This window comes from Tripterygium wilfordii, chromosome 3, assembly GCF_013401445.1.
Source record: "Tripterygium wilfordii isolate XIE 37 chromosome 3, ASM1340144v1, whole genome shotgun sequence".
NCBI lineage: Eukaryota > Viridiplantae > Streptophyta > Magnoliopsida > Celastrales > Celastraceae > Tripterygium > Tripterygium wilfordii.
The window spans coordinates 2024169-2047497 of record NC_052234.1 but is presented as its reverse complement, the minus strand read 5'-3'; the positions used below and the strand labels follow the sequence as shown (position 1 = coordinate 2047497).

Sequence of the window (23329 nt, the reverse complement as noted above, 5' to 3'; positions counted from 1 at the left end):
GTGAAAAACATGTTTGAATCTCGTGTATGCAGGAATCCTCGCGAGGTATTTTGATTGATTGGTTATGTAATTAAGGTTGTATTAAGTGCATGTTAAGGCAAGAGGAGCTGCATGATTGATTGTAGTGATTTATCCAAGATGCTCATCTCCCTGTGCCAAACAGGGACCTTGATTTATCACCATCGGAAATCATCTACTTAAAAAACAAAGCTTGAATGATACTTTCATGGTATAATTATCTGGATTTCTGTACTGAATTATGAAGGCCAAAGAGTACCATAATAGGCCGTTGAATGCAATCCAGCAAAGTAGGACTAATTCAGCCCTTTTATGATATTTTTATTTTAATACCACTCCAACCACATTCCTTCCAACATTAAATCAAATATTTTATTATTTTTCAACATAACATGTAACTTTCCTCATTTTGGGATCATATAGGGGAGGCGGTTGGAGCGACCAAATTAATAAACTACATGTGAAAAAGGGACTGTAATACACAATCTTGATTGCAAAAATACTTTCACACTTTCTGAGAAGCATGCATACTAATAACAAGTGGTTGATCTTTCATGCTTTGAGCTCAGACAGCAAAATATCTCACTTATTCTTCAAAAGAAACGGAATTTGTTTTCTTTGTAAGTAAAGCATTTACAAGGGAAGAAAAACTAGAGGGAAAAAAAAAATGGTGCATCCTAAAGCCGCTTCTACACTAAAATTCTCAAAGAATAAAAGCTCATGCGTTGAAAAGTTTCCTGAAAGGTCCATCTTTCCTGTCTTTTGCAGCTTCAGTTAGAGCAAGGAACCTCTTGAACCCTGTAGTGGCTGCTCCACGTCCCAGTGCAGCTGCTCTGGCCAGCACATCCTCTCGCGAAGCAATAAATCCAACTGAAGCAAGATTCATACCTGCAGGAGGTGAAGGGATGGCCGGGGTAGCTGGAACAACTGTTGGTGCAATAATAGGTTGCGTAATTGCTGGTCCATGCTTGTTGAAGTCATCCAGTATGGTCTGCTGGTCTGCTTTCTTGAGGCCCTGCACATGCCATACTCAAATTAAACATTTGTCGAAGTTTCTGCCAGTTTACAACTATGTTTTGTCAAAAAGTTTGAACAGAACATTTGGGGAAACTTTGCTATTGAAAATGGTCTCCGAACCAACCATGATAAAAAAAAAGTTTCTTAAACCCTCAACCATGATCGGACTAGATCAATGACTCCACAATACTAACACAAAAGGAACAGCAATCCTATGGGTCAAAAGGTACAAGAATAGATAGACAAAAAGCCAATTCACGACATATGTATAGGATAACCATACGAGGTATTAGCATCATCATCATAAATGGGTGACATAAAAAATTTGTATTCCATGAGTAAAGAGAATATAAAGATTACAGCAAACTTCATATGCTTTGCAATTAAATCACAATAGAAGGACCACATTGAGCTGCACTTTTCCAACCCAAGGTCTAACACTACTCTAATTCATTTATACCTTTCTCAGACAAGTTGGCATTAACAAAGTGAAGTAATACCCAACCGGACTTAAAGAGTGGGAGGAAGAAACAAAAAGAAAAGAGTATACAACCTTGAGTTCCAGGATACGCTGAAACTCCATTGGTGTTCCCTCTGGCAGCAATGCTCGATACGTATCAGCCACTGAATCAATTGGGGATAGTATCACCTGTATGATGATGCAATGGAACTTTGCATAAGAAATAGGTACACACAACAACGAACCTACCAACATGCTATACATACCTTCAAAAGTGCTTCTGCTTTGCTCATCTCACGGCTTACAAACTTTGAATAGCTAGCAGCATTTGATGTCTGTTTCAGGAAATTACATCAATTGGTAATGAGATTACTTAGTTAAGGAGAGGAAAAATATGTGAGAACATAAAGCAAAACAAAAACCCCACATCAGTGATTCAACATTGCATTGACTATAAATAACCTAATGTTAAATTTGCTGGGAGCTACTAGGTAATTTCTTGTCTCTCCAAGATAATTTAATTCAAGCATAAAATAAAAGCAGTTTTCTTTCACCCTAAACAACATCTCAAATATCCTACCAAAGAGTTCAAATCAGCAGAAAAAACATCTGTCCACCATTCTGATGGAAGTTAGGCTATATATCCTTAAAATCCACCAGTCCCTTTACTGCAACACCTCCCCCTTCAGCAAGCTCAAAGTTCAAATAAGAAGGTTTCAAGGATCTTGTAAGGATTAGTGGCAAAGCAGTAACACTCAAGGCAAGCCCAGATTGTCTTTGCAAAGGATTTGAAGTTTCTCAAGGAAAATATGTGCGGATGGAATAAAGAGAACTTTCCGCGAATTGAAGCTAGGAAAAACAAAATACCAGAAGAACTGCATTCTGAACAACAAATGAAAGACTAAGCAGATCATATATCTGAAAGGTGATTTGAGTAGAATCTTTTATCATGAGAGAAATTTCGAGGTGGAAAACCGAAAATGTCAAGAGATTAAGGTTTGACATACGGCTGGAAAGTGCTTCAAGGACTGCGTTCACGAGAAGTCACAATTTCCAACAAAATTCTTTGGCCATAGAACTTGTTTCCTAAAAGGATTTAATAATTGTACTCCTACTTGTATTTGGCAGACTTTTTTTTTTTGGGGGGGGGGGGATATTTATATTAACATAGAAAATTATTATATTAATATCAAAATTGATAAGCATAGAAAATCCACAAAATTAAAATATCAGCACAACTAAAAGTTTCAGGCTTTCAGCAATGTAGCCACTTCATCAACACTTCAACCCAAATTCCACAAGTCCCATAAAATTTGGGTTTGACATATTGATGCAACATACATTTGAACCCACAAGCAGCAGTCACTTGAGGTGGATTCATATGGTGACCACTGACCACAGAAAAAGGCACAGTAAATATTATATTAATTTCCAAAGGACATGTACGTCAATAAAAATAATCCTTACACTGGATAATCTTTTTACCATTGATATTAAACTACACAATGATATCCAATTCGAATAAAAGGAGTCTATGAAATGGTAATTTTGAATTATAGTCAAGGATGTCCAGTTGTTGTTACAACCATTGATGTTAAATGAAAGGAATCACTCACCTGTTGACCCATGGATGGAATGTCCAGAAGAATTGTTTTAACAGCTTGGGTATCCAAAAGCATCTGCAATAGCATCAAGGAAATTGTTATCCTATTATAAATATCAATGAAAAGGGTATGTTTCCATTAATATTATAAATTTGTCAAAAATAGATACATTTTTTGCTTTCAAAAGTAAAAGAACAAAATTTACACCATTTCATTACACTGTATGGTTCTGCGTACGCTTATGCTTGATGTAAAATAAAGAGGCATACACAATTATCAAAACTACTGAACAGGAACAGAAGAAACAAATTATTTTTTTCATTACCTGTTGAGCTCCGGTTTCTGAGATCAGCTTGCATTTGAAGATGTTCGAGAAGAAGCGGGGGCCTAGAGATGATGCAAGCTGTATGAAATAAGAATAAACAAATCAAGTTACCATGATACTTCAAGATAGATGTTAAAAAAACCCCATCAGAGAAATGTGTGTTAAGTTCAGAATTTTTTATTAATATTATAAAAGCTGTGCACAGTTATCAGACAACAAAATCAAGGGTGGCAGTATCCTTAAAATGAATGTGAGACGAGACAATATTTCTAGATTGTCTAAACCAGTTGGGCATTGGGGAGAAATTAAATAATCAAAGTGATAATAAACTCTTAACAATTCACAAACTATATGCAGCCAATATTTACACTTACATATGCTTACCTTGTCCAGAAAGAATTGGAAGTAAATAGGAGAAAGAAGTCGTCCTAGCACAGGGATGCTACTAGTAAGGATCATGTTTATGCCATTAACATACCTGCAACAAGGATGATGTGATTATGTACACAATTTTCACAGGCACCCTAGTGTTAAATTATTAATGGATGTTTCTTACTCTGATTGATCACCAACACTCTCCAGGGTTCCCCAAGGAACACGTGCCATGGCAGCCATTTCAATATCAAATTTAGTTTCTAGGCCATGGACCAGCGTCACCAATGCTTTTGTTATAACCGCAGAAAATTCATCCTGCACTATTGCACTTCTAATGAGAAACATACCCACGAATTGTTTCTGTCAAAAAAATCAAATAGTTGATACCTGAACTTCTGACATATCCACACCATCTGCCAATTGGGGGTCAATTATTTTGGATACACTTTCTGCCAGTTCACCTGCCTGTCAAAAGAACATATATGTGATTAAACAGCAAAACTAAGCAGCAAGGCCATTTTTTGGAGTTGCAACTGCTAAAGTAATGCTCATGTCAAAAGACCAACAGGAAGGAACTCTGGTACACATCTCTTAAATCATGCTAATGATAAGGGCAGAAAAAATAGCCTGATACATTTACAATAATAAAAGTAGCCTGATACATTTACAATAATAAAACCAGTTGCTCAAAAAGAAAGACCATGAGTTGAGAAATGAACTTACCGTTCTATGGCAGTATTCAGCCGAATTCACAATGTAACAAATCACCCTTTCATCCTTATCAGATGTCTGCTTTCACATTGTCACATGAATAATTAAACAGTGGATTTATATTCATCATTTTTTTTTTCCAATTTATGAAAATTAGAAAAGGTCCAACTATACCTTTATTTGTCCATCCATGCCAGTTGCAGCTGCCACAATACCAGTACCACCCTTGGGTAGTCTTGCAAATAACTTTGTTGCATATGCTTTAAGAACTCTTTGGAATACCTATGAATAACAAGATAGACAGTAATATTACGCACATAACATATAATTTTCATACTACTTCATAACACAGACACAGTCAGCTTGTTTGCTTCAAACTTCATTTGGGCCCATAACCATATTATACACAAAGCATAATGGTTTCCCTTGCTATTGAACTGTAATCATCTTTCATTCAGAGTGATTTCTTTTTCAACTAAATGAAGAAAAGTAGTAAAAAGAAGTAAATCATAAGTTTACAAGAGCACTGAATAAAATTGGAAAAAAAGGAAATGAAAAAGAAGTTGACAACTAAGATGTAATTTATAATGAAAATCCATGAAAGACATGGGGAGAGGTATTTGCACAAAGGGAAATAGTCAACAAAGAAATGTCCTCAAAATATCAAATTCAATCTCACAATAATCCTTCTACCCATCCAATAGATCGATCTGGAGTCCTTTCCTTCCACATTTAAGAATTTATACCGTGTTCCTGCCCTAATATAATATCTCATTCATAGTACTTTTTATTCGCTTAATTTTGACTCAAATTCAAATGTTCTTTCCTTCAATTTTCAGATGATTAGCCACTTCATAAGATCACATGCCATCACACAACAGGGAAAAAAAACCAACTGCAAACCTTAAATAAATTATACAATGTCTGGCTTTTTGTTAGAGCACTGCACCGCTTTAAGATCCTCTTGATCATAAGAAACAACTAAAAACACAAGGAAAACCAAGTTAGTGCAACAAAAACATCGGAGATCAATACTCATATTGCAATAGTTATTTATAAAAAATGCAGGTTTGTAAGAAGTTTTACGAGAGACTGTTGGCAGCTGATACGAAAATCCTAGTGAAAACAACAGGACAAAGAACTCAATTTCCTACCTAAACTCATATATGCATCACCATTAAGCTTTATATATGTGTACACACGAGCACGTGTCAGTGTGTGTGAGTGGGTGCGTACAGAACACCTTAGTAAACATAGTCAAGATCCACTTTACATATGCCAACAGTTGCAGACACTGAATCAATTAAAATTTATGTGGCATGGCCCTTTAGGGCATATAATATCCAATTGATAGAGAATCTTGAGCTGCTGCACACTGACATTAACTTTTCATCAAAACACTTTTTAGCGATGATATATTCCTATAGCCAGATCGATCAGGAGTAAACAGAAGACAGGCAATCAAAAGTTGCAGGTACCCCCAAAACCAGTCCGCCATATGATAGATAATTGAAATGCATGCAAATTTGAAATACTATCAGAAAGAAGTTCAAGTTGCATACCTGTGTACTACTAGATAAGACATTATTCTGACTTCCCTCCTCAACATCCCATGTTTCCTCCTATCGTAAAGAGAATATCATCAAAGAAAAATAAGCTCAGGGGCATTAAAAAAAATGAATGTGTTTTTTTTTTCCAATTGACCACTTGAATGTGTTTCTCTGTAATCAACCAAACCTACCTGAACAAGTTTCTCCAGATGTTCCATTAGTGTTCTCTCTTCTAGTTCAACATATATAGTCAAATGAGGTTCAAAGCAGGATGAAATGATTCCACGGAAGTTAAACTGCCAAAACAGTGATTGTAGATGATTCTCGAGATATCATGGAAAATGATTAAAGCTGTGTGTTACAATTAAAAACTAAAGAAGAACTAATAATGTTGGAAACCACAAGATTACCAAAGACACTAATGTCAAAGTTTGTGAGTTAACAGATTAATTAACAGCTATTGAAAGTTATACTGCTTAATATATTAATTATGAAAAGGGCAACCACTAGTAGATAATGCTTCCAAGGCTTCAATCAATTCCACTTACATATCATGCATTTTCGCTAAGAGAAATCTGTCACTTTTTTTTCTGTCATTCCCTTCAGCAAAGCAAATAGAAAGGTCGAACTGATTTTTTTTTCAAAAGAAAACAAAGAAAAAATAAATAATAATCTGTCATGGCCGTGAGACTTAAACCAATTAATCTCACTTGAATAAAACTCTTACTGGCACCACCAAATCAAAATGTCAATCCCACTTACAAATCATGCATTTTTGCTAAGAGAAATCTGTCACTTCTTTTTTCTTCTGTAGTTATAGTTTCCCTTCAGCAAGGCAAATAGAAAAGATGAACCGATTTTTTTCAAAAGAAAACAAAGGAAATTATCAATAATAATCTGTCATGGGCTTGAGACTTAACCAATTAATATCACTTGAATAAAAATCTTGTTGGCACCATCAAATCAAAACATCAATCTATCTGTGCAAGTCACTCTTAATTTCAGTTGTCAATGTGAAAGCAAGTTATTATGAAGTGCAAGAACCACAAATAAATTAGTTATTGTTCCATATGTAGAATGTATTATTATGAGTTAAAAAAGTTCAAATCTGAACGCACAGCAGCCTAAGTTAATAAAAAGATTCCAAGAACAAACAAAAAAAAATACATACCCCAGCTCCAGGCACTGACAAATCCCTATTTCTATCCTTTTCCTGTCCAAAATCAAAAGGAATCAATCAATGAATTACATGCATACTTTTCTTAATTCTATAATCATATTAAGAACTAAATATGGCTTACTTCAGTCTCTGTTCCTTGATTTGCAGCAAGCTTTCTTTCATATTTCTTTCGGATATCTGATACATCTCGACTGTCGCTTTCCCCTCTTCCAATTTCTTCAATTTCATTAACAACCTCTCTATTCTGGGTGCCTCCACCAAACTTCTCAGCTAATTCATCCTCAAATTCTAAGGTTCTCTGTAATGCCTGTTAACCAATATCAGAAATTGTCTCAAAAGTGTAATCCTTGTTTGTTTCGGGTTGTACCCTCTTGGTGCTGTTAATAAATCTTTTCTATTAAAAAACCATTATCAGAAACGAGTTAAATAAGCATCTCATAATCAAGATTATCATGAGATAGTAGCTCAATATAAGTATAAAGAACTTTCATATCAACTATTTCTAATGATTAATCAACAAACCAAACATAAAAGCTAAGGGTCAATCCTTAAAATCACAAGAACCAGAACAAAGAAACAATTAGACAAAGCCTAATGATGTCATTCAAAACATTAAATACAAACTGCTTTTAATTTGATATCTATACTAGGATACAAAGGTTAATAGCTTCAAGCTTTCCATTTTCCATAGCTCTCAATTTTCTTGCCATATATGATGCCCCTATGTTTGACTATTTGAGTATTTCAGATAAAGTCTATTTTATAGTTGTTGATGATGATGTGATGATGACGAATTATGATGCCCCTATAACTCTTCTTCTTGTATAGAAAAATCTATACTACTACATTTGTCAACGTTCTTGAAGAGATGGCATGATCCTCATGTTCTTGAAGCTATGACACTAAAATTATGGAGATCAAAGAGTTCTTTCACAGCTCCTCCACATCTCCATTGGAGATTATCATCATCAGTAAAGGTTGCAAAATTAAAGGTATAACAAAAAAATTTGCCTCACCAATAATAACTTTCCAACATCCAGCTTCTCTTGCGGATTATCAAGTATTCCCTCTAGCTGTTTCCTGGAAATGTATAATACATTATATACAAATTATTCAAAAGGCCTACATCATATAAGCTAGACCATACCTCATAGGCCATTCCAAGCTTAAAGGACTAAAAAAAAAAGAGTTTAATTAAGCATTTTGAATCACACAAACTTCAGCCTTCTCTTAGCACTACTGAAGCAAGGGCTAATCTGAAGATTAAAGATATTTGTAGAACATGTGTATGGCCATGTACTACCACACCAAAATGCAGTCTCACAAGTATAAGTAATTTGAATCTTCGGGGTATAATATCAATGATACCAACAGCCATGCTGGTTTTTTGACAATAATTGTCCCTGGATTTAGGAATTCGGACTACTTTGAATTTTCGAAAAAGCAGCTAATGATTTTCACTGGTTTGGTTTAAAACAGTATCTGTAATGAATACTCAGCACTAACAAATTTACTATTTTATCAAGTAACTCCTTTTTAACACAGATTTACACTCATGTGGACATGAGAAGACTAACATACCTTGTCTTTTTACAGAACTGGATACAAAGCCGATATGGCACATGCCAAGAGGGAGGGAAGATTTTCCAAAGTTCTTCATTTGTTCTGATTCTGCGCTTGATCCATGAATATCTCCTTTCAGTTTTATCCAACTTAGCCAGTTCTAATCATAACAAAAACACCATTATTTAAAATCATGGATATGTAGGAACAAAACAATGAAGTAAAATGACACACATAAAAAGAGGAACTCCAACGAACCAGCTCCCTCAAAGATCTGCTCATATGAAGTAAGCTCCCTATTGCAAAAATTATTCACCAACTCTTCCCTCACAGATGGCTCCAAGGCATCAACAACTAAGCAAGCATCAGACAACTGCTGCAGTAGGTTAGACTCTTCTGTCTCTTTTCCTGTACCTAAGCTGAGATTATAAAGAATGGGCATGAAAACTAGTAAGTAGTATAGACAGATTGTCCATTACGTCGGATTATTAAACATAAACAGGGCGCTACAACAAAGAATTTGCAAACTTTTCGACAATATAATAATCGGGAAAATTTCATAGGAATTATGGGAATCAAAATTACACATGTCATAAATCATAATGTTAAGGGCTAAACATAGACGTCATGAGTGCAGGGGCTGATCAGTAAAGGTGACATCTTGTCATGACTGAAAGTAGCTGCTATGTTTAGAAAATTGAAAAAATTCAAGGTGACTTTAGTTGCACGAGGAATTCGCTCAGACTTTGGGGGTGATACTAAGAAAATTCTTTTCAATAGGTAAGATGAACTCTATTAGGGATCCCCTCTCAGGTGCATGAAAACTTTATAGAACTCACAGTAGCTAGGCTTTATGAATACCATTTTACATGAAAGTGCTAGAAGTTTTTATTATAGTCCCTAGGGGCTCCCTAGTAAAATGACAAATGGAAAAGGCATGTAAATTGATAAAGGGTGACTAATGGCTTGAAGCAATCCCGAAGATGGTGTGACAGATTTAGCATGGGTACATTAGCATTTGGTATCACCAAAGGAATGAGGTCAATCAAGTTTATCAAGTGTTGTCATATCACAATTCTCATAGTATATATCAATTTTTTTACAGTGATGAGCGGCAGTAATCTTGAAGAAGTCAGCAATCTTAAAAAAAGAAGCTGCTAAGCAGTAGAATTAAATATTGGGAAAAACTACATTATATCTTCAGGAGTTAAGTTCCTACCTCGGTTATATCTCTAGGCTTCAGTATCCTCCAGGGGTTGGTCTAGGAAAATATCAGACTTATTGGTAAATACTAAATAGTTACAACTTTCTCATACCCGTCTCAAGATACTATCTAGGTTGTGAACATGGTTAGTCTATGTATGATTGTCATCCATCTCAGTTAGATGACATTGATCGAATCCTCAAATACTTAAAATCTGCTCCCAGAAAAGGCCTATTGCTTTCAATCAAAGGTCATCGTAAGATAGAATCTTTTGTGCTAATTCTATTTAATAACCTGATGATAGAGACATTCATTTGAGGAATCCAGTCATATGATGAGCAGCAAACATGTTGTAAATGCCAGAACAATTTGAAAAGTAAAAGGTAGACCATGGAACATTGAGATATGAACTCTTGTGGCTCAAGAGTTCAAGCACAATCTTGTTGGCAACCAGGCCCAACATAATTTTCCATAGCACATAAAAATTGATTGATAATATATCAGAGAGAGGTTAAATGAGGGTTTAGAAATAACAAACCTTGAGAAATCAGAAAATACATGTGACTTGAGTATTTGTTTGATATTCTTAAATTTCTCCCTCAGCTCTGTGATCTTCGGTACATCCCTGTAGGCTTCAAAATGGCTACATAATTGGTTTACAGCCTGCAACACACCATTAATCAGCATCAGTCACAAGTGCTTAATCTTGGGAACAATGCTGCAGAACATCCGGTATATGTTTGTGCACTAAAAAATGATATACAGAAAATGATTGTTCCTTGACAATTAAGCATGAGAGAAAAGATATATACAAACAACTAATATGTAGCAAAATCGTAATGATAAAGCAATGGGAATACATCAGAGAACATACCATAAAAGTCCAAAAATATTAATATGATATAGTCACTAGCAGAATCTTTAATGTCAGAGTCTCTACCTTAGCAAGTAAGTCTATAGAATTCAATTTACACACCTAGGGACCTGAACAAGGTAGATAATCCAATCGTCAGTGTTAAGGTTTTACCATATTTAAGTCATCACAAATCCTCAATAATCAGTGCCAAACCAAGCATTCGCTGTGCAGCATCACTTATGTTCTATATTTCACTATAACATCTGACAGCTTTTTTTATGAATAAGGAAAATTTTATTATTAAAGTCGCCAGGCAGGTGCAACCCAGATAAGAGAATTACAAATTAGCCAGACTGATGGAGTACAGAAACCAAAAGTGAGCCAATTGTCTATGAAAAGATCAACAGGGGTTTCAAAAGTTTTCTTGTGTCTTTCTAACCAAACCTTAACTCTGTAGTCTATGGTACAAGCCAAAAGCTATGTAAACTATGATCTGAACAAGATCTGCAGGACTTTAGGCTTTGAACCAAGTATCTTTTGGGTCCAATAATATCTGCAGCCATTGGTTTCCTAAGAGTCCAAGACTACATCAGATTTGTCAGTAACTCAGAATAAACTTTTGAAATATTTTGAAAAATTTAAGTTCACAAGAATCAAAGGTTTAGATTACCATAATAGTCCTCTTTAAAATTTATTAGTCTCAACAAATAGAAAAAATAAAGAAATTTAATTATTTATTTATTGATAATGTAAAAGCTATCATTTATAACGATGATGACGGGCACACAGAATAATGTACAAGAAAAAGGGGGACTTGATTAAGCACCACTAATGGAATCGGAGGCTCGTGAATTTGTTCCGAGTGTGCAGAGACATTGTATCAGGCAATTATTAATATTACACCAACAAAAGAAAAGGTACCTCTAGCTGTGCAGCTGCATCCTTATATTGTCTTTTTGAAGCCATTACTTGAAGCTGCTCAACAGCAGAGACTGCCATAGCGGAAAAGGTTGTTGAAGTAGCAATTTGTTAATAGAGAGATACATTATCATCTTTTGTTAAGTGGCAACCCCTTGGGGCTTCTCCTCAAAATAAAACAATTGGGATCAAAAGGTGGAAACGCCAAAAATTGGGGCATTAGTTTGACTATAAGAGTGTGTTAAAGCTGTTTTAACATTGCATGCTACCACACAATACCAGTAATGCTTTTATGATTTATGATCAAATGATGAAATGAAGGAAGCAAAAGGCAGGAAAAAAAGACCAGTAACATTTTCCAGATCCATGACCATGAATTTGATACTTCAGATCCTAACCTTGCTAACTTGAGTAGTTGAGACCATGTGTCCCTATTTTAGATAGGATAGCCTTATTATGCCTAGCTTGAAATGGGTGGCAGGAAAAGAATTATTATCAGCTGCAACAATGCTTAATGATACATTTAAAATGCAAGTGGCAAATAATCTAAGAATCTAAAGAACAACAGTTCCATGGCTAGAGTACCAGATATACATACTTTTGGCTCGTGTTAACCATTCTTATAATAATTTTTTCAAAAATTGGCAATAAAGTTATGAACATATTTTCCATAAATGAAAAACAGGAAAACAGAAAATGTATTTAACATAACGTAATAAGAAAAATATTCTGAAGATGAAATAAGAAAAAGGAAAAGATAAACCAACCTAGCATTGTAAGCCGATGAAGAGCGGTTATCGTAGTTGTTATATGTTTTTTTGCGAAGTCCAACTTCTTAATGTCACGGCATATTTCCTGAACCATTGTTTCACTTTGCTCTGCTTTGGTTTTTATTTCTCGGATCTTATACATGAGTTCCTGCATTGAAAGAGAAATTAGACCGCATATCAAAACAATAAAATCAAGTAGGAAGAAACCATATGCAGCACTAAGTGTGCTACTTCATTCCAGCCCTATATGTTTAATACATATGAAAGTGAAAAGTCATTTCGGAAACACTTTCAACCCAAGAATCAACTTAGTTAAGTATATGATTGACAGTTTGGAAAATTCCTAGTTGATAGAAACACACCTCTACAGCATGCGTAGCAGCAGCAAGATCTTCCTTGGCTTTGGTTCCCGAATTACTCTGACAACATGGAAACCGGACCATCAAAGACTGTATTTCAAGCAATGCATACATGATGAAACATGCAAATCAGTAAATGCAATTTTTCAAATATCTTCACTCTTCAGAATACTTCCCCAATCCTACACCCCCTAGTTACGTAAATTATCGCCAGTACCATGTTGACACACTTGCCTTTCGGCATTCTACTGATGGCACCTTGTATACAACCTAGCAGGCTTAGTCATGGATAAAAGAAATAAAAAAGTTGAATGGCAAACAAGAAACAATCGCATTGGATTACAATGGATGCTAGCATCTTAACAAACCCTCATTGGGTTCTACTCACGCCTCCTGAGCTCTTCCAAGCAATACACATTTGAATCCTAAGCACTATTGTGGAAAATCCCTTGATAAACACATTCCATGATCAATAAAACAAAAACAAACAGTGAGAAATGTCATAATTCTGAATCCTTCATACCTCAAAGCATTGAGGGTAAGAAACAGAGTAACGAACTGCATAACTGACTAGTAATAGTTAATAATGCATGTTTCTCATAACCAAGTAACCAACTCATCTGTTCTCAAAAGTTCCTAGAAATTCTTACTCGTTACTGACCACTCCTGACACCTTACATAGAATACATCTCCAGACTGACATATTTGACAAACCCCATGAAATCCCTCTTTTTAACGTTTTAAATTTGATTTAATGGAACAAGGTTTCGGAGTTCATGCGTAAAGGGATGAGACATTCTGAAATCACAATTTAAATTTAATTTAATGGAACAAGGTTTCGACTTCATGCGTAAAGGGATGAGAAGTTCATATGGATGAGATATTCTGAAATCTCAAACCATAGTAGGCATAGCAAGGACCACAACTGAATAACCCCATCATTTATTTCTATATACTTTACCATGAAATTGATAAATCAGAGAGCAAAGATCATAACCTGCTGGCGGACAGCTGCCAATATTCCGGCATCCACACGACGTATCTCATTATGTATTTTTTGCATCAGCGGCTCAACACCAGATAAAGACGTCTCTGTTATCAAAATAACTTCAAAATGTCACAATGAATGGAATATTTACATTAACAAGAAAGGATCAGCAAGGATGTAAATTGAGTGTAGCAAAATAAACTCTCTTGGATTACGTGGTGAATTTAACAAAGCTGAAGTAGAAAAATGTAACATATATCCAAATTTATTTCCTCCAAACCCATATCTTACCTTACCTACAAAGCTGTGCCTTGAACTTGATTCTGCTTAAAATTCTCATTTTTTTTTTAAGTTGCTAATGACCTACATCAGTAAGATTAATTCTACTGGTGGTAAATATTCACATGAAGTGGTCCATGTGTAAATTTCTTATTCTAATGCTGCATACAATGATATAGGTACATCAGAGTAATCAGACCCATCATTCAAAAATAATTATCCACTCCTACATGTCGTCTGCAATTAGTATTTGTAGTATTCCATATATAATTGCACTGAAATTACGGACTAGTCAATAGGTTCCTCGTGATCCATATTGAAGACCACCACACTGAAAGAGAAGCAGAGTTAGGTTGCTTCTTCTGAAATTCAAACATCACACATCAAAAGCGCTAAGTCTAAGAAACAATTAAGATGAAAGAGAAATATTTAAATACATAAAATAAACACAATGCAACTACGTACATAATGCAAACGACTATTTATTACTTGTAGGATACGGGAGGGAGTTGAACCGAAATTAGCTCAAGAACTCGGTCTGCATGAGTTTCCGGATTGATCTTCAAGAAATAACTTAAACGCGCACAAAGATTACGAGATCGTGTGCTCAAACATGAAAAATTAAGAGCGGAAAGAAAGAGAAACCTGTGGGGAACATGTGGTTGATGTACTCCAATGCGCTCGACTTGTCCATTGCTTGAAAGATGAACAGCAGCGAACGAACAGATCAATTGTGTAGCCTGGATCGGTGAGAAAACGAACTTTTAATATACGGATTCAGAATTTCAAGAACCAACAAGTTCATGGAGATCTAAAGAACTGAACCCTGTATTTCTGCTTCACTAATTAAGATATTTGTGGCGATCGAGGTTTCCTTCTACTTGTACCAGACGTAGTTCACCGTTTTAACCTCCTATCCTCCCTGACCGCTTTCTCCAGATCTCCGACCACCACCGTGCCCTTCCTTAAATCAATTGAAATTCAAAGAAGCTTCAGCCATCTCCGGTGAACTGCACAAATGGAGGTTCAATTCTGATCTATTTTCGCTAACTGTACAGAATAATAAATATTTTATTTCTGGTACCTGAGCTTCAATTTTTCTTATCCTAGAGCCCAATTTTGGATTTTATACAGGCCCACCACCCTAAAGTCTTGGTTCGGCCCAAGACTCTATAGCGGGCCCCACAGTCCATATTAAAATAAAATAAAAATTCAAAAATTGACATTTCCCGGCAACGAAATTCTTGTTCAAAATCTCGTTCATGCTTTTATGCATCCACAGATTGAGCACAGCAAGAGCCGCAAACCCTAGTGGTTTCATGTGAAGATCATCACTCAACAATTTTCTCTGAGATTTTTTCTTGTTTAGTGTTTTCTTAAGAGCTTCCTGATCGAATTTTCTGCCTCAATCGCCGTTTTTTTTGCTTCATTGTTGCGCAGAGAGATTTGGCTGGACTCTCTCTTGTATAGCGATACTTGATTGGGTCGAAATCGCACAAACTCAATGGGTCACCCCGTCAAAGGCATGAAATCTGTGGTAGCGACTGTCAGTGGCTACCAAGACTCGGAGCGGTTCAACCTCATCAAATTGATTTCTCATGGCGGTGCCAATTAAATCGGTGCAATGTCCAAATCTATTACACATTTGGTATGTTGTTGCTAACTGGTATATCCCTAGACTTCTCTTTTTCTTTTTTTTTCAACTATTTTTCATGGAAATGTGCGATGGTAATCTAGGTTTTCTAATTTGGGGAGTAGGTGTGCTGGAAATTTGAAGGGAAAAAGTACAGTCTCGCTAAGAAGTTTAACACAATAATATTGAATCACAAGTGGGTGGTGGATTGCGTTAAGGAAGGGAGGCGTGTTGAAGAGCATCCCTATATGATGTGAAGGTATGTAATAGATTGATTTTGGTTCATGCTGATGCTTAGGGTGCCTTACTGTATACTATCACATGTAGTGATTCTTCGTGCCTAAAAGATTGCTTTTAATGCCTGATTTTTTTTTTCAAATTTAATTTTCTCTGAACTTCTATTACTATGCTATCAACTACAGTTGTGAAGCACCGGCTCTGTAACTGGCTGGTTGTCTTGTGCTAAGCTGAACACCAAACCTAGGGCTGTGAATCCTTTGATGTGCCTATGAATTTAGTCAAAAAAACCCAAAAGTATGTTCATCAGCTAAGTGCTAATTAACAAAACATTAATGAACATATATTTTAGTCCATGTATTCTTCTTGGAAAGGAACCTAATGGTTTGATACTTCCCTCATCGAAATCGTATGATAAATACTACCATATGAGATTGCCATAGAGACTAGAGTGTAATTTGTTAACTCTAATATCTTCCATGATTGTCTTTTAGTTACAGGTGCATGAGAAATATGTTAAAAGGTGGGTAAATTGGATCTCTAATTAGGTGGATGTTGCTTGCGCTTCAGAATTTTTGTAATGCTGAGGAGGAAAAACTACAGTAATCCTATGAAGAAGTGTTAAATTTATATTCTGGCGGCTCATAAAGCCCCCAGAATTGATTGGCCAACCTCCTTTATTGCCCACTGTTGCAGTGAAACCTGTCTTTAGTACGGGTGGACAGATAGGTAAGCAGTGAAAGGAAATACAAATTTGCTTCCCCATTGGCTGAGTAAAATTTCGACCAATTGTGTAATTAATAATTAAATAAAACATTAAGTTTATTTCAAGGTTTCACATAATATTGTGAAACTTATTATTTCCACATAGATGTATTCCTTTTCTGCACTTCTGCAAGTTCCTATTCTAGTGTTCTATAAAATTAGTCTTCCACAAAAAAATTTGAGTCCGGTTAACAATTTATTTAAGACATTGCTCATATACCAGTCTGTTATAATAGTGCCCCTGGTCATGGGCTGTGTCATTCTGGCGTTGCTCAAATCAAAACTCTAGGTCAACCGTCAACCAGTGATTGCTTGCCTTGGGTATCATTGTCTTGTCTATATAGTACTCTGTGGTTGCCATATGACATGTATTACTGCAGTTGATTGTCCATGATTCCCAATATATCATTGGGAATTAGGATTTGATTATTGTCCTTGCTGCTAAATGCTCCTATAATCATGATGAATAAAAATGAAAACTTCGCAAATATCATCTGCACTCATCCATAGATTCTTATGTTCGCCCTATTGTAGTGGAAAGGAAGTGGGACTCTTGTTGGTGGAAGACCAACTTGTGGCTAAGCTAGCCCTCTGGACTAAGAATGAAACACTATTTTCTGACAAGTCCAACATTAGCAGTGACTCTGAAAAGCTGAACGTTGACATAAATTTGGAGGACATGCTGATGCTGTATGGACTATGGAATGATTCCCTTTTGTTGAAGGAGGTAAATTTTTAAGACTTTAAGTTCTGTCTCACAAAACATAAATGCAAAAAATGCTATGATTGTCGTTTTAGCTCTACAGCACTACAAGTTTGGCTGAAGAGTTTGCTTTGTGGACAAAAGAAAAGCAATTGACTGATATGGTATTTTGTCCAGTTTTCTATTTTCAGTTACTGGAAAGATTTTAGACAATTAGACTAGGACCCTTTCGTTTGGTGGTTCTGTGGATGGATTTTATATGCGTCATGACATGACCATCAAATATTGAATTTACTATGATACGAAGGTCATGAAACTAATTAGTATAGCTGTTAAATTGCGATGAAAAACATTGGATTGTTTCACTTCTCATTTCTTTCACCAATGTACACTGGAAACATTTATTTTCACATTAGAGAGTGTTTAATTGTTTATGGGAGAAGCATTGTGTTTGGAACATAGAGTTAGGCCCATTGGCTCCTCACCAGTCAAGGAACTTCTTTCAGGTCTGTGGAGAGGTGTTCCTGTTGGACGGTTATATTGTTTATAGAGATATCTTCAAAGTTATTTGTTTGTGATTTTATCTTTTGGAATCTAAGTTAGCTGTATGATTAGCAAGTTAAGATTTTGCGACAAGTTTTGGATAATGGATGGTATTTTTATTTGAGCTAGCTTTCATTGTTGTTAGAGTTGTTACTCCAATGATAAGTTAACTTATAAACTGTCAAAAACAACTAGTTTATAAGCTGTCAAATTAGTTGTCGGGTGTTTGGTGATACTTTTAAAGCTAACGCTAGCGTATTGTTATACTTGATAATTTTACCATACACTAGCGTATTTTGACTATTTTCGAAATAAGCTTGTTGGTGGAGTTTATATTTTTGAGCATTTACGCTAGTATATAGTGCCTTTGGTAAAGCATTCTACACTAGCGTATACGTTTTACCAAATAGGCCCGTATTTTATGACTTCTCAACTTGACATCTTTATAGTCTTATATTTAACTGCTTTGAGGTATTTGTAAAGGCCGTCAAAATTTTGATTTGGCGCCATCTGCATATTTTATTGAGGATCCTGCAACTCTATTATCAGCTTCTTGTCACGTCTATTGCAGAATGTGTTGCACAAGTTGGGTAAAAGCTTTGGCAGTGCTCATAAAACTAAGAGCAAATCAGTGAAAAGTACTCTACAACTCGTCAATCGGTCGAGTTCTTCTGGATTACTTAGAGCAACGGTAATTAATTCAATTTTGTTGGTTTCTTACTTCATAATTTTAATTTAGTTTTGGAGAATGTATTTATTTGAAGTTGCAGATCTCTGTTGTATGATATAGGTTGTTCCCGTGATATGTACTTCCAATAAACTTTTCAAGTTATAGATTAATCACATCAAGTCTTACAAGTTACTATACCGGTCCTTTTGTCTTAGGTCCAAAATATTCTCTTTAGAAATCTAACAATTTTAGGGAAGTTGTCATATGTCTATTTCCAATGATTGACCATACACTGATGAAAAATTCTCGTTTTTATTTCATGGAAAAGGATGGAGAGTCGACTTCTTGTTCTTCAATGCATTCTTTGAGAGAAAACAAAAATTTTAGAAGGTGAAGAGTAGAGATCTCGTTGTAATGCACATTTATTGAAAGAAAAGGCTATAGTTTCTGATACTTTTGGAAGCACAGCTGTGGTTGAGCCTGCTTATAGAGGTCGGAGGCTTGTCATGAAGAATTTTGGCAGGCACAAATCAGAGTCTGTGCTTTCACATTCTGACCAAGAACGTTACCCTGTTGGATGTTCTAATCGAAGTACTAACACCGATGCTTCATATAATGAACTAGTTGATGAAAGCGAATTTAATGTGTTCGAAATGCAGGGAGCATCTTATGGTGGACTTAATGTGGTAAAGAGTACTATAAACAATAGTGCAAAAGAAGTTGAAGAGATTGGGGATTGGAATCGTCAACCAGCCTTGAAGGATTCCAAGCAATGTACTGGGGATTCAACAAGCGCCTTGAAAAGAACTTCAGAAGATTACTCTGATTTTGGGAACTTGGTTGGAGACATCAAAGATGAGAAACATGCTGCAGGCTCTTATACTGCAACAGAGTTATCATGTGTCATATGTTGGACAGAATTTAGTTCAACTAGAGGGATCTTACCATGTGGACATCGATTTTGTTATCCATGCATCCAGAACTGGGCAGATCACATGGTACACATCCCGTTTTTGTCCATTTTATGCTTTCCCAACATTATGCTTATTTAAGTTTCATATTTGCCTGAAAGTGTACTGTCTATCGCCGCCCCCCCCCCCCACCTCGGGGGTAACATAGCAAGGAACCAAATCATAACATTGTGCTTGTTTAAGTTACATATTTGCATCTAAGTTAAGACGTATATTATTCTTTTTCCTTGAAATTAAAGAGCAGAAGCTACTTTTGCAGGAATTTCTGCTTACTGGCGCTATAGTTAGTGAGAGTTGAGACAAATAACCATATAATTCCTAATTTATTTCTCCAACTCTAGGAATGTTCGTAGTATTATGCGCATTAGTGACTGGTGCTTCAGTGTTTTGAAATGATTTGATAAAATTCATGTTTCACTAGTGTTTTTGGATTTCAAGAGAAGCAGAGGAGGAAAAAAAATTTGTTCCTCTCCTGTATAGATTCCTTGGGGAAATCCAAGCAGGAGCCACTATTTACTCATAAACATTTCTATATTTTCTTCATTTGGAAATGAAATTACATTTTTACTGTGTTGAGCAACATGTGGAGCTTTGATTAGTCGTGAACGTGATGGTGTAAATGGTGGTTTTTCTACATGTCTTCTTAAGCTTAATTCTTTGCCAGCTCTTGAGTGGCATATGTAGTTATGGTTTTTCTGTGGTATGGTGAAATGCAGTCTTCAAGGAGAGAGATCTCAACTTGCTCTTTGTGCAAGGCTATTTTTTTTAGCATCACAAAAGTGGAGGATGCGGTCACGTCTGACCAGAATATATACTCTCAAACAATTCCATGCGCCTCATCAATAATGGATATCTTCATTCTTAATGATCAAGAAAGATCCCGTGTTGGTACTGAGGTAATATTTATGATTATCCAAGAGAGCCCTTGAGCGTAAAGATTGTTTGAAGTTAGTGTCGTTTCCATCTCAAATTTAGTACCCTACAGGGATCATATTTTAATGATGTGCCTTATTAAGATAGTGTGCAAGTTTACCGTATGTATCCTGTTAAAAGTACGTGAAAACAGAGTGTCGAAATAACACAAACCTTTTCTAGAGTTAGTTTATTACACTATCTTATAAACTGAGATGCTAAATCAAGAAGGAAAAACCTAGTGCATCTTCATAAGAAAGTTGTTATTTTACCATGGCGCTGTTAAAATTCATTTACTGTGTAAGATTTCTTTTAGCTTGAATCTTGCGTTGTTTCATTTCTGTAAATCTTTTGCTTTGCCCTGGAAACTCTGTAGTAATGAAGAAACCATTATCAAATAGTCCAAGTGCTCTTGCAATCTTTATGGAATACAAGTTATCCTTATATTGATATATTGTATCTATTAAAGTAAATTGTTCTTTTGAATTACTGGGACCCTAGGATTCTGCATTTTGTGAAGCACTACGCATTTTGTAGAACACAAGGGCTGCGTTTGGTAAGGCATTTTACCCAGCATTTCTACTACTTTGTAGTATAAATGCTTGTTGCTTTCCAAACGACCATTTTCGGGCAGCAAAACCGAGGGACTTTTGGGAGCATTTTAGGCTCTTTTGAAAATGCTACCTTTTGGGACAATTTTAATAGCATTTTCGAAATTATGTCATTATTGTCCTCAAACTTTTAATGTTATACCCACAATATCCTTAAAAATTTCTCCCTTTTTGGACAACTTTGTCAACCTGGGCCCACAGTCAAGATCATCCGGTGCAGCTCACCAGCACTCCCGCTACTGCTCTCTTAAGGATTTTTTTTTAAAATAAAAATCAAGATTTTTTTATTACTTTTTGATAAAAATCAAGATTTTTCTATTTCTTTTTATTCATTTTCTTGTACAATAATGACAATGATAGCGTGACATGTGTAGTTATTTTAATTATTTATATTTATTTTAATCATTTATGTTCCATAAATTTTGTTATTTATTTTACTATTTATTTGCATTTGTTTCAACTAAAATACATAATACCCCTACTCGTAATTTATCACATAATATTACAATCATAAATGTTACCAACAAAAGTTGAACCAAACACCTATCACCATTCAGACAGCATATCTGCTACTAAAATTATTCAGCATTTCTGCTACCACTATTTCTGTTAACATATCTGCTATTCTCAATATGTTTTACCAAACTAGGCCAAGGTAAAAGAGAGAATTTGCATTTCAAGATTCAGTCTCAAAGAGCCTGCATTTTGTTGCTAGGTGTGTTTTAGTTACTATTGTTACAATGTGAGGTGTCTGCATGCTTGTGTGCATTTGGTAACCACTGATTGAAATTAATCTTTAATCCTCCTTTACCAAGCACAAATATTTTCCCTGAAAAATATCCTGGCAGTTATTTTTGTTTTCTTCCCCTTCAGTGAAAATGAGGCCAACTTTTAAGTAATTTCCTGAGAAATGTTTGTCTGGTAATACATGATGTGTTATGACAAATATTCTATAATGTTTAAAGATGCAAAGGTGTTTAACACTGACAAGGCATACTTGCTTGCTAAGTCCATACCGTGATGAGCTCTAAAGCATTCTCCTAAGCTGCTTTGCTTTTGTCAATTCTTTTACTGCTCATTGTTGTTCGTATATGATTTAAAAATTTTCGTTTAATGTCTATTTCGGCTAATCTGTTTGTTTTGTCTTTATGGCTACATCGGTCTTCAATAGGTTCACTATGTAGTGTATGCCACAATCGGGAACCAGAAGATCTTCTCATTAGCTGTCACTTGTGTGAGATATGACGCATACATAAATACTGCCTGGATCCTTTCCAGTTACCTTGGACATGCATTCACTGTAAGGATCTCCAAATGCTCTATTGTCATGGCATTTGACATCTTAGCTTGAAAGTTGATAGTGCATTGTCCACAACATTGGTATTACGATATTACTTGATGTTGCAAAATTCTAATATTACTGTTCTTGCGTAGCACCAACTGTAAATGCCATTATTGAGAACCTGAGCATCTTCTTAGCCTTAATTGGCCATCAACTTTAATCAAATCCCGAGTATTTCCTGTTCCCAATCGCCATTTATATGAACTTTGACATACAATCTAGAAAGTCTATTATGGCTGTTGAGAAACCAACTTTTTATTCTTAAATTTCAAACTTTATCTTGTAAGATATTTCAGCACAGGTTGAAAAACTTCTTGATGCATGACACCATTATTTTGACTTATAGCCCCATGGGAATTCTATTGCACCCACCCTCAGTCGCATTCACCATTTTCAGGGTTGATTTTCAAGATTTTGACTGGAATGGAAATGTGTATTGAACACTACTTATGAGAGGGATTTCTCCGACTGATATCAGCATTCTCTGTTCTGTCTCTTGAAGTCTACACCATACCATGGTACGCAGCCACCCTACCTTTTTCATTTCTTGTCCTCAATAGATAATGTATGAAAATTCTGACCCAAAGATTTCTGAAAGCACCTTTTGTTTGAGGATAAACCTAGATTTTTCTCAAAGCACCTGTGATCCCTGATAGATATTCACTTCATCTGGTTACTGCTTTTGAAATGTAGTGGGTAATGGATGTGGACTGTACCTTCGGAGAATATAAATAATGGAAACTTTTGAACCATGATTTCCACCAT

At 35.6% G+C, this 23329-nt stretch overlaps 1 protein-coding gene and 1 pseudogene across 1 annotated transcript; one reads left to right on the top strand and one right to left on the bottom strand.

Annotated features, from left to right (window-relative positions):
• Window positions 1-479: 479 nt before the first annotated feature.
• Window positions 480-15234, bottom strand: LOC119995055 (vacuolar protein sorting-associated protein 53 A-like). The gene is made up of 24 exons (XM_038841419.1): window positions 14823-15234; window positions 13908-14002; window positions 12914-12970; window positions 12549-12699; window positions 11785-11855; window positions 10546-10670; window positions 9062-9222; window positions 8822-8963; window positions 8257-8320; window positions 7362-7547; window positions 7232-7273; window positions 6252-6356; window positions 6073-6132; window positions 5414-5491; window positions 4685-4792; window positions 4523-4588; window positions 4187-4264; window positions 3981-4114; window positions 3809-3902; window positions 3425-3502; window positions 3112-3174; window positions 1762-1830; window positions 1589-1684; window positions 480-1033 (listed from the first exon to the last, which is right to left on the bottom strand). The coding sequence occupies exons 1-24, from the start codon at window positions 14869-14871 to the stop codon at window positions 737-739; spliced, it is 2469 nt and encodes an 822-aa protein (XP_038697347.1). The 5' UTR covers window positions 14872-15234; the 3' UTR covers window positions 480-736.
• Window positions 15235-15368: 134 nt separating this feature from the next.
• On the top strand, window positions 15369-22658 carry LOC119993228 (annotated as a pseudogene).
• Window positions 22659-23329: the final 671 nt, after the last annotated feature.